The 12,225-nt window shown below is 40.9% G+C and overlaps 1 protein-coding gene across 3 annotated transcripts in view; it reads left to right on the top strand.

Moving 5' to 3' along the window:
- Window positions 1-12,225, top strand: part of PDE1C (phosphodiesterase 1C) — a 306,631-nt gene that overhangs the window by 255,735 nt on the left and 38,671 nt on the right. For all 3 annotated transcript variants that reach the window (XM_050708646.1, XM_050708648.1, XM_050708647.1), the window contains 3 exons: window positions 2,354-2,435; window positions 10,099-10,219; window positions 11,532-11,707. In XM_050708646.1, the coding sequence (XP_050564603.1) occupies window positions 2,354-2,435; window positions 10,099-10,219; window positions 11,532-11,707 (379 nt within the window). The remainder of the gene's footprint in view (window positions 1-2,353; window positions 2,436-10,098; window positions 10,220-11,531; window positions 11,708-12,225) is intronic.

Raw genomic sequence — 12,225 nt, 5'->3', positions numbered from 1 at the left:
TGTTTTATAGTAAATCTGAAAAAAAAGCCAATTTTTAAAAAGTTTTAACAAGTTTTTAAAACGGCATCTGCTTTTAAAGGCATTGTGGGAATGCCTTCTTAATAAGGATATTGCAAAAATTTGCTTTGAAATGAATCCTTTAATTTGTTTTTCAAACCAAGAATGGGTTTACTAGGTGGAAGCAGGTAAATCATGTCTTCAGCTGTCCCTGCATTGTCACACGGGAGACTCATGGAAGAAAGATGATCTTCACATACGTTTTAGGGAAGACTTTACCTCTGGGCATGTTTATTCTTTCATTCTATGTTTATTCTTCTATTTTAGCTCAAAAGGGTACTAAATTTGATAAAATACACCATTGCTGAGTGACATAAAGATTGGTAAGGGAATTAAGATTAGCTAGATGTAAGATCACAAAAAGCCCAAGTTTGGATCTGCTTTACAAGTGTAATAAAGACAAAATTATTGTTTTATGTTTTCACTGGGATAATTTACTTTCAGCCAACAAATCCTATGTTCGTTTTGAATGACAAATGTCTTCACATTTAGATAAAGCTTTATGTAAAACTTGCATTCTAGTTCCAAATTAAGACGCAGTATTAACTCCCTTTTTAGGAAAACCCTTAAACTTACCATGAAGTGTAGACTTATGTTCATTGAAGTTATGTAGTAGTAGGTAAATAAATGCATCCCTACCTGACAGCAGAAGAGCAACACACACTCTTCTCTGCATACAATCTAAAAAGTGCCACTAGCTAGAGGGGACCATGGGACTAAGAAGTTGGGCCGGCTTCAGTTTAGGTATTTATTTTCTTACGCTCTTTAAGTGCAGATTATTTCCCATCCTTTCTGTTCTGTGCTTTATGAGACATAAAGCCTCACTTAAACCTCGTCAGTGTAGTTCCCCAGCCCTATTGGTTTCCAAGTATTCTGTGATGTGACACAGGTCTTCCTACATGAAACAACTGCGCTGTAGATGTGAATGCTGCTTCTGAATACTTTTTATATACATATATATATTCAGCAGCTATGGTGAGCATGTCTTAAAGGAAACATCTTGTGTGTTTTACTTATGCAATTTAGCCAGCCATGAGGGATCTGCCCAAACAGCTTAGAAGTCAAGTATCTCTTTGAGCAGTCAGGAAGGCAGCTAGGGGCTCCTTGCTAAATAGAATTAGGCAAGAGAATTAGGAGTAAGAGAAGACCTATGATTAGGTAAGAGCTGGCATTGAAAAATTCTTTCCTGAGAGATATGGCAGACAAAGTAATGGAAGGTTACTTTGAAATATATTTGTGTTTAGTTTCTGTTTTACCCTGAGTTTTGAACATCGGACTCCTAACGTAAAGCAGAATTGTGCCACAATGGAAGAAAATTATTGTTTCACCCAAAACTCTAACAGAATTTATTCCTCCATTTCATGTATGTTGTATTAACAACAAAGAAAAGACGCTTCTTATGCCTACAGAAGTTATTCTCTAATTTGTTTGCTGGGTATTTTAACTTCCAGTTGGCATTAGTCAGAACACTGACATGAACTTCAGCACAGTTAAAGTGAGCTGCTGATTTAAGGAATTGATTCTCTAGTATTTTTAACAAGCTATTTAAATTTGAATGCTCACAGTGGATTACTGAAACTATCTCATCCTATGTGTCCTCTCAGCATAAAGCAATTTATAACAGAGTGACTGAACCAAGCTTTTTGAGAATATGCAGCTTGAATGACTGGAATAAATGGGGTTATAACACTTCATCTTCTGCACGATCTTGTGATGTTAGAAAAGGATTGTCAGTTCTGAGGGCTGGAAGGCATGTTTGGACTTCTGCTCTTAAACACCTTCATACCAGTTGACAATGTCATTGTTTCCTTTGGACAAAGAAAGTACTCTGCATCTGGCCAGCTATGAGTGAAATTGTTATCTGAAAGACAAAAAAAAAAGGCATACAAACAAGTGCAAATCCTGAAAGATCAGCCTGACACTGATGTTTTCTCTTGAAAGGTTTGTTCCAAGAACTGAGTTTTGCTGGGTTCTCCAGAGAGCTGCAATGAGAAGTGTTTTTGTGCTCAAGTGGGTGTTTAATTGGTTCATGGAAGTACCAAACAGGCAGGGAAAGCTCTGAGGAAAGATTCAGTAGAATTAAGATGCTCAATTCACAAATTTCTCCTTGTACAGCTACTTTTCCAGCCAGACTCAATTGTCTACAAATAATTTGTGTTTAAGAAACACACACAAATATACAAAACCCACTTCACTAGAGAAAGTAAAATGTGTGGCTTTTACAGCAATGACCTAAGATATCAAAGTTCAGTGTGTCTTGTCTTGTTCTAATTTATTCTCAATTTTGTTTCTCCAGGGTGACAAAGAAGCAGAACTAGGGCTTCCTTTCTCTCCATTGTGTGACCGCAAGTCTACGATGGTTGCTCAGTCTCAAATAGGTATGTCCCTTTTGGTTCATTCTAAGATTCTTTGACAAATAAAACTTATTCTTCCCTGTGGGACTAACATCACAGTGATCATTTGGAACTAGGTTAAAGAGAGAAAATAATAAAGTGCAATGGTGTTATTTTCTCCAGATCAGCAGTTCAAAGCTGAGGAGACATTAAATTTATGGTGATGGATCTATGCAGTAAATGAGTTACCTCTGATCTGACTGCAGGGCTGACTGCAGTGCCCAGTTATGACACTACTCTGTGGTTTTCTGAGCTGTGGATAAGAGGTGTGCATGGCAACGTGTTGTGATATGAGTATCGTTAGTGGGTATGGAAACCTAATATCAGTCCTTTTGATGACCTGGGCAAAAACTATTGCTTTTTTAAAATTTCATTTATTCCTCCCACTCTTTCCCTCCCATTGCTCCAAGCCAACCAATATTTTGTACTGAAGCGAAGCAAACAGCAAACCTTCTTCAACTCCATCCATTCAGAAGCAGATATCTTTTTACAGACTCACTGGAAGTACTTTCTCTACGTTTCACAGAGTCAGAGAATCACAGAATGGTTAAGATTGAAAAAGACCTCTGGAGGTCATCTGATCCAACCCTCCTGATCAAGCAAAGACACCTAGAGTGGGTTGCCCAGGACCATGTCCAGATGGCTTTTGAAGATCTCCAAAGAGGGAGACTTTACAACCTCTCTGAGCAACTTATGCCAGTGCTCCATCACCTGCACAATAAAGAAGTGCTTCTTGATGTTCAGACAGAACGTCTCATGTTCCTGTGTGTGCCCATTGCCTCTTGTCCTAGCATTGGGCACCACTGACAAGAGCCTGGCTCGATCCTCTTTGCACCCTTCCTTAGGTGTTTATAGGCATAGATAAAATCTCCCCGAGCCTCCTCTTCTCCAGGCTGAACAGTCTCAACTGTCTCAGCCTCTCCTCATAGCAGGGGTGCTTCAGTCCTTTGATCATCTTGGTGGCCCTTCCTTGGACTCTTTCCATTATGTCCAGGTCTCTCTTGTACTGGAGGCCCCATAACTGGACATGGTACTCCAGGTGCAGCCTCACCAATGCTGATTAGAGGGGAAGGATCACCTCTCTTGACCTGCTGACAATACTTTGCCTAATGCAGCCAAGACTACCCTTAGCCTTCATAGCAGCAAGGGCACATTGCTGATTTGTGTTCAACCTGGTGTCTACCAGGGATTCTAGGTCCTTTTCTGCAAAGCTGCTTTCAAGTTGTGTGGCCCTTAGTGCATACTGGTACCTGGGGTTGTTCTTCCCCAGGTGCAGGACTTTGCACTTCTGCCTGTTGAACTTCATGAGATTTTTGTCAGCCCACCTCTCCAGCCTGTCAAGGCCCCTCTGGATGGCTGCATGGCCCTCTGGTGAGTCAGCCAGTCCCCCCTGTTTTGTGTCATCTGAGAATTCACTGAGGGTTCACTCTACCCCACTGTCTCCTCCAATTATTGAGTGAAATGTGGGAGGATATGGCAACAAGTCTGATATTTGGGGAGACATCAAGAGGAGTTAAGTGAAGTAAACACATTCAGCAGGCTGGGAGCATAAAAAGAAAACTTTTCCAAAAGAAAAGTTGGATTTGTGGGTAGATTGTTATACCCAGAAAGCAAGTGAAATAGAGAGGAGAAGAATGTGATCTAACCTTGACTGGAGAATGGAGTACCGAGCAGAACAAGAGAAATATAATGCTGACCCTAAAAATGAGGGAACTGAGTCCAGAAGCAGGAAGAAAGCAAATGTATTCAGTGAAAACAAACAAATAAAAAATTTGAAGTATGAAATTTCTCAGCTGTCTCCTGAGCTGTAAAGAGCTGGCCAAATAATAAAACAGATATTCCCAAACTTAGGAAAGTTCAGATGCACATCTGTGCCTCAGAGCTGGTTTTTTTGTTTAAAATTATTTCATTGTTCCTGTTAGGCAAGCCATTCTCTGAGGGGACCCCATTCCAGATTTCTCTGGCTCTAACAGTTTAGGCAGTTCAGCCAAGAATCTGAACTTGAAAAGCCCTGCACAGGCCTAGCTTAGTTGCCAAACATATAAGAGCGTACCCCTTTGTAACAGTAACCCAAAAAAGTGGGTATAAGTGTATGGCACAATGCAACTGCTGAGGTAATTTGTGTTTTGCAATCAGCTCTGTGGAGGGAAGCAGCAGCAAACTTTGAGAGTTACAGTCTCAGTTAAAACTCATATTGAGGACTCCTGGGCAGACTACGCCTGCTGCTGTGCTATGGGAGAAGGTAATCCCTCTTTGTCTGGCTCATGTGAAGGAAAGGTCACGTAGAGACATCTCTTTCATACAGGTTCTAGCAGCTTTCAGTTATGTCCTTCACTCCTTACAGAGGAGAGGAGCTGAGCTTCCCACGCAGCCCCTTCCACATCCTGGTGTATGGTTGCAGTGTGCTTGCAATACCATTTGCCTTGTTCACTTCTGTTATGCTTCTTTGTCCGGAAGGCCAGGAGATCCAAGAAACTTCTACACTGATGCACCTTGTGTCAAGGGGATCGAGTGTACCCTCAGTAAGTTTGCAGACGACACCAAGATAGGTGCGTGTGTCGATCTGCTCGAGGGTAGGAAGGCTCTGCAGGAGGATCTGAATAGGCTGGACCGATGGGCTGAGGCCAACTGTATGAAGTTCAACAAGGCCAAGATCCGGGTCCTGCACCTGGGGCACAACAACCCCAAGCAGAGCTACAGGCTGGGAGATGAGTGGTTAGGAAGCTGCCTGGCAGAGAAGGACCTGGGAGTATTGGTTGATAGTCAGCTGAATATGAGCCAGCAGTGTGCTCAGGTGGCCAAGAAGGCCAACAGCATCCTGGCTTGCATAAGAAACAGTGTGGCCAGCAGGTCGAGGGAGGTGATTGTCCCCCTGTACTCGGCTCTGGTGAGGCCGCACCTCGAGTACTGTGTTCAGTTTTGCGTCCCTCACTACAAGAAGGACATGGAGGTGCTCGAGCGAGTCCAGAGAAGGGCAACGAAGCTGGTGAGGGGTCTGGAGAACAAGTCTTACGAGGAGCGGCTGAGGGAGCTGGGATTGTTCAGCCTGGAGAACAGGAGGCTCAGGGGCAACCTTATCACTCTCTACAGGTACCTTAAAGGAGGCTGTAGCGAGGTGGGGGTTGGTCTATTCTCCCACGTGCCTGGTGACAGGACAAGGGGGAATGGGCTAAAGTTGCCCCGGGGGGAGGTTTAGGTTGGCTATTAGGAAGAATTTCTTTAGTGAAAGGGTTGTTAGGCATTGCAATAGGCTGCCCAGGGAAGTGGTTGAGTCACCATCCCTGGAGGTCTTTAAAAGACGTTTAGATGTAGAGCTTAGTGATACGATTTAGTGGAGGACTTGTTAGTGTTAGGTCAGAGGTTGGACTAGATGATCTTGGTGGTCTCTTCCAAGCTAGATGATTCTGTGATTCTGTGAAGCCACTGCAAAATTGAGGATGAAATAAACCATCACCAAGATAATTACACTTTATAAAAGAGGCACTCCATCAGTTTGTAAAGGCAGACTTATATAGTTAAATACTATCACTATACTCAGTTTGTGCAGTTTTGTAATCCATTGACATTAATAGGCCACTGCCTATAAATCTTGCTTTCTAACATTGTAAAATTTTAATTTCTCAGTCTGCTAAATATATTGGCATTATCTTTCTGTAACATCTCTTTTATTAAATCAAAAACTCTTACATTTTCTGCCTATCTGCTGAGGTAAGGCTTTCAAAGTTGTAGGCTAGATTCTCAGAGAAATAATCTGTGCTTATTCATTTATTTATCTGATTAACAGCCTGAACAGATTGTTCCCTGGAATAATAATTACTGCATTTGTTTGTAGAAGTTCCTCTTGAATTCCAAATCATGCCATTATCTGTAGCAAGCAGCCTTGAGTTTCTACAAATAAAAACAATCTGTCCTTTGTGAAATAAAATTGTGCTTTTGGTTCTGACAGGGGCAGATCCTAGAAATCCTGTTCTGGAGGCTTAGCTTGTTTGTAGTTGCTTGTTTGTTGCTCAATGGTCAGTGCAGATGCAACAATGGGCAAGCATTTTTATTAATGAAAGGTCTTCACAAATGCAGACTGAAGGCTTTGCTGTATGCACTCTTTCCATGAAAATGGAGCAATCAAACAACCAAAATTTCCTCAAAAGAAAGAATGTCTCATTCTCTTGTTGCTTAAATTTGTAAAGAAATTGTTCAGTATTTAAACTCATAATTTAAAAAATGAACATAAAATAATGAACCTTGATTTAAAACCTACTAATGCTAATGACTGGTTAATCATATTTTTTCTTCTTCAGTAAAATGGATGAATTATATATTTCTGTACCCCAGTGAGGTACAGAAGTCAGGAGATTTCCCAGTCCAGAAGTCAGGCTGCTGACCAGAGTAGGAGAGGCACAGAGATTGGAAACAAAACCAGGCCAAGACTTGTATTTCCACACAAGAATATCAGGAGTTAAAACTTCTCTGTCTATCTCAGACTGTAGGAAGCTTGTTTGATGGGAGATCAGCCTCTCTTGCAGCTAATAAATGTAGCAGCATCCTTTTATTTTTGTCCATTGACTAGAAAGAAAGAAAATTACAGCTTCAGAAAACATTGAATAAAGGCTGATGAGTGAATGCTTCTGGTTTGTTTGTTTGTTTTGAGATGGGCTTTAGGAAAACTATTCTCTAGTCAGTGTTTGCCATGGTGGTGTTCTCAGGTGGATTGAATGAACTCTAGGTAGGTGCTTGGAATCACCTCCTCAGTGTGATGTGTTTCATCCTAGTCACTGGGATACAGAAATATTTACCCACTCATTCTATAAAGAAAGAAAGTAGTTGATGAATAGGTCATTAGCATTAGCATCAATAGGTTTTAAAACCCAGGTTCATTACTTTATTTTTTTATTTTTTATTTTTAGTTAGCAAACTAAATCACACTGTTTAAAGTACAGTGTCTTCAGGTAAAAAGAGAGACTGGGGTGGTTGTGCTTGGGAATATGATTTAAGTTACATAATTACTAATAAAGTCCCAAGTTTTGTTTCTATGATAGCAGACTGTTTCCCAATTTCATTGTAATTCCCATTTAAAGATAACATAATTGAATAACTTATTCAGGCTACAGAGGAAAAAATACCACACACACTCTGCTTCAGTACAGAGATAATTATATTACCCTTGTTTCAGTGTTACCATAAAAAGTTATACGTCTTCAAGTTTGTTCACCTGTGGTCCCTTGTGCTACCTCTGCCTGCATTTGTTAATGAGATGCAAGACTTCTCCCAGAGAAAGCTCATTTCTTAGATCTAACACTTAAAACTGGACTTTGTTTTTATGCATGAATGGCAAGTATCTCAGTAACTGGATCCCACCATCGCATTGCTGAAGTTAGTGACACAGTCATGCACGTGATATCAGAGATTTGCATGTCTCAGGGTTGTTAGTGGTGGTGAAGCAATTGGCAGTGGTATTACTTGCCAAGCAGAAGTGATAAGATATGATGGGTTGGATTTCTTTGGTCATTAAGAAGTAAAAAAATAAATAGGAGAATGCAAGAGATGTATAGACAGGCAGACACACCCACATGTAAATAAAATTTTCAGTATCCTCAGGGTTCCTGTGGCACACAATACTGTTCTCAGTCAGTACAATTTCTAATGTTTATAAAAATTGTATGAAGTTTGTTGGGGTTATCTGGATTGTGATCTAGTACACAGTTTCCTGTTGTGGCTTCATATTGCATGCATTTCTGATTAACACCCAGGGAGGAAGGGAATTATTTTTCTGTAAGTTTGAATAGATAAGACTGTCCCAGTGTCATGGAGGCACATGATTCAGATGTTCAGGTAAGACCAAAGGTTTGGTGTTGCACAACGTTTTCCCCCCAATTTACAAAATACTGTGTAATATACGGAATATACAGAACTTGCAAGTAATGTTTTATTCAGGCTAGACATGAAAATACACTTAATTATCCATTATTTTAGAAATATAGTAAAAATCACACAAGAGAAATGGAACCGGAAGGATGTTCAACTGCTTTGCACTCTGTATGTGTCTCAAAGCATCTGTATATGCAGGTGCCTGGCCCATGAGGTCTCTTCTCCTTTTACTGTTCTGTTATCACCCAGAATCACCAGTGTGTGCTGTAACACATCATGATCCAGTCAGAGAGATTTTAATTGTATGAAAATCTAATTAATAGTTAATAATTACTAAATCTTTAAAAATGTAAGTTGATAATCTTTTCATAGAGGATCTACTACTGTATTTTAACTTCATGGAAAATTCTCAGCCAAACCCCACGTTGAATTGGAAGCAATCTCAAGACTGTATAGTAGCAATTTAGAGAAGTGTATTTAATAATGAAGTTGTAAAGTATCTGTGGATGGACTGAGAAATCTGTAGTTTGCATGACTTATGGTGGAATTCAATATGAATTATGATGGAATGTGGACAACGTCAACCCTTATACCACTCTATATGAGCATCATTGGGAGATTCAAATAAATAAAGAATAAATGTTATTAAAAATCAGTTCACCATAGGGTGAGGCTGAAGACTCTGAAATGTCTTACTGTTGTGGTTTTGTGTTGGCAAAATGGGGAAGAATTAAGATAATTTAGCAATGTGGTATCTGGTCCATAGACATACATAGTAATAGAGCAAAAATTGGTGCTTTAGGCCCCAGAGCTAACACAGAACTGGAAACCATGGCCTGAATGATTTTTCCTGCCATCATGGGCAACATTGCCGTGGTCATCTAGTGTAGAATAAAATAAAAATACTGCAGGTTCTCACACATCAGTAGCCACTAAAAGCCCAATACCGTACTTCAGGTCCAGAAGGGAAAGAACTTAATCGCCTTAGGAGATATTAAGGACATTGGCTACCTATAGCACTAAGAAATTTGAAAAATGAAGTGTTAAGATGAACATAAGAAATAGCTCTTGCCCTAAGTAAGGATTTGTGAGAAGGCCCCTCACTCTCACATTTTATCTGCGCAACTTGGATTTTCTTTCATCTCTTGAGTTTGTGGCCACAGGGCCCTCTCATCTGCCCTTCCCAACATTCAGATCAGAGTTGTATCCGTCTCTGCCAAACTGTATATTGAAGTAGAAGTGATTTGGTCCTTATTTTTTTTTCTTTACTTATGTCAAAAAATGGGTGGAATAACAATCAGTAACAATATGCAGGGTGAGCACTGAGAAGAGAATATTCACAGCAACCTACTGATATGCAGTAAGGGAAGTGTGTATATAACTCCACACCAGCAGAGCTTACCAATATTATTCCTGTTATATAAATTTTCTGCTTTTAGAGATTTCATTTCTGAAACTGGGTTTTAACCAAATCCATTAAGAATTTGGCTTAAATATCACACTCCTCATATGAAACAAATTCCGATGCATCTGTTTGTGTTCTGATTTGCAAGGTTCTTTCCAGTGTTTAAGGAGGTACCTTTTATTGTACGCTATACCCAGGCTTCTGTGTCAGGGGTTGACATGTAACTCCATTTTTGTCTTGTAGTATTTGCTGATCCCTCTTTCAATGAAGTATAATTTTTTTATTCTGTCTTTTATGGTGAGGTTGTCTGTGAACACTGAAGCAGTGCCTCCACAGAAATCCTTCTTTCACCTGCTTGGCTGTGCTTACATTTCTGATCAGGTTTCATTGATTTCATCGTGGAGCCCACTTTTACTGTGCTAACTGACATGACTGAGAAGATTGTGACACCGCTCATTGATGAAGCTTCCCGCTCTGGCATGTCCGGATTCAGGCGTTCCAGGTGAATAACCACGCATCCTCTCCCTCCAATCCACATCTGTTGCTCTTGCACTCAGCTACCCTGGTTTTCCCTCCGTACTGTATGTCAGCCGTGTGGTTTAAAGCCTGTTGTCCATGCTGCCAATAGCTCACCTTGTGATGTGATTGTGTTGCAGGGGAACCCCAGCCCAAGGCAGGGCAAAGAGCGGGGCTGGCATGAAATTAAGCCATGCCTCCAAAGGCAGCAAACACAAATGGTTGTAGCCATTTGTAGATCGGGTAAACTTCAGTGCTTTCTCAGTCAGTGATATCAAAGAGAAGGTAGAGAGTGTCACTGTGAGGCACTCATTTCTACATGTGATTGTCCCGCTCTACTCTGCGCTGGTGCGGCGTCACCTTGAGTACTGTGTGCAGTTCTGGGCACCACAGTACAAAAAGGACATTAAACTGTTGGAGAGTGTCCAGAGGAGGGCGACAAAGATGGTGAAGGGCCTAGAGGGGAAGACTTAACGAGGAGTGGCTGAGGTCACTGGGCCTGTTCAGCCTGGAGAAGAGGAGGCTGAGGGGGGACCTCATTGCAGTCTACAACTTCCTCGCGAGAGGGAGTGGAGAGGCAGATGACCTATTCTCTGTTATCACCAGTGACAGGACCCGTGGGAACGGTGTGAAGCTGAGGCAGGGGAAGTTTAGGCTGGACATCAGGAAGAGGTTCTCCACCGAAAGGGTGGTCGCACACTGGAACAGGCTCCCCAGTGAAGTAGTCACTGCACCAAGCCTGTCGGAATTTAAGAAGGGATTGGACTGTGCACTTAGTCACATGGTCTAAACTTTTGGGTAGACCTGTGTGGTGCCAGGAGTTGGACTTGATGATCCTTATGGGTCCCTTCCAACTCGGGATATTCTATGATTCTATGATTCTATGTCTAGAAGTGTTTGAAATACAAAAGAGAAATGGGAAGTATCTGCACACTTGACTGACAGTATTTAGGGTTAATGAATATTTAGGGAGTGAAGATGCACAACAAAAATAATCTAGGCAACACTTTGAGTGATTCTTTTTCTAAGGGACTGTGGATACCAAAAAATAATAATAGAAAAGCTGCCCTTTATTTCTAATACTGGCTCAGATTGTGCTGTTTGCTTTTACATTGATTGCTCTGGGATGGGAAGGAGGGAAGGAGGGGACTACGAGAGAGAACCTATTAAAGCTTATCTTTATTTTTTTCTGTTTGACTCTGTTAAGTTATCTAGACTTACAGTAATGATTTCTTCTTAGCTGTATTTGGGTATATAAGCTACTGATTTCTGCTGTGTTTTGTGATGTTGTGTCCCAGTCTGAATAGCATTAGTCCCTCCGATGTTAAAAGATCAAGTGTCAAGAGCACTGGGTCAGAAGGAAGTGCCTCACTCAACTGCTCCATTCTCACTGTGGACTTCAAATGTTTTAAAGCCACCTGGACTGAGGTGGTGCAGCAGAACCGGGAGAAATGGAAAGCGCAAGCCACCAAAGGTAACAGCCAGACTTCTCAGTGAAAGAATAAAAATAATTTTGACCTATTCTTCTTCAAGCTCTTCTTCAATCAAATTATTCTCCAAGTAAGCACTGTTAGTTTGAAAGAATCTGCTTTTCAAGGTCAACAACCTACAGTGAATTCAGAAAGATAGGGATATTGTGACTCATCTGTGCCTTATATGCTTCTGTGTGTTGCAAGTGTATATAATGAAGAGGATTTGGACAATGGGAGGAAAAAGAAGAAACTGTAAGGGAGGTCCCCTAAAGTCATGAGTCAGACTCAGAGTGAGTGGAAAAATAGCTGTAAAAGCATTTTTAGAGATAGGTTATCAATTGTTCACTGTTAAGTTTGAAAGAAGTATGAACGATACTTCAGGGGAAAAGGCCAACATATTCTGGATTCACGTCAGGCTTCATATTTGCAGCCATAACTTGGATAAAGAATTAGGAAGTATGCTGCATATGCTCATGATGTCATGAATCTGTGCAGAACTGCAGATATTTCAGAAGAATAT

This window comes from Cygnus atratus, chromosome 2 (genome assembly GCF_013377495.2).
Source record: "Cygnus atratus isolate AKBS03 ecotype Queensland, Australia chromosome 2, CAtr_DNAZoo_HiC_assembly, whole genome shotgun sequence".
In the NCBI taxonomy this organism is placed as follows: Eukaryota; Metazoa; Chordata; class Aves; order Anseriformes; family Anatidae; genus Cygnus; species Cygnus atratus.
Note: the sequence above shows the minus strand (reverse complement) of the source record. Positions and strands in the feature narration are given on the sequence as shown.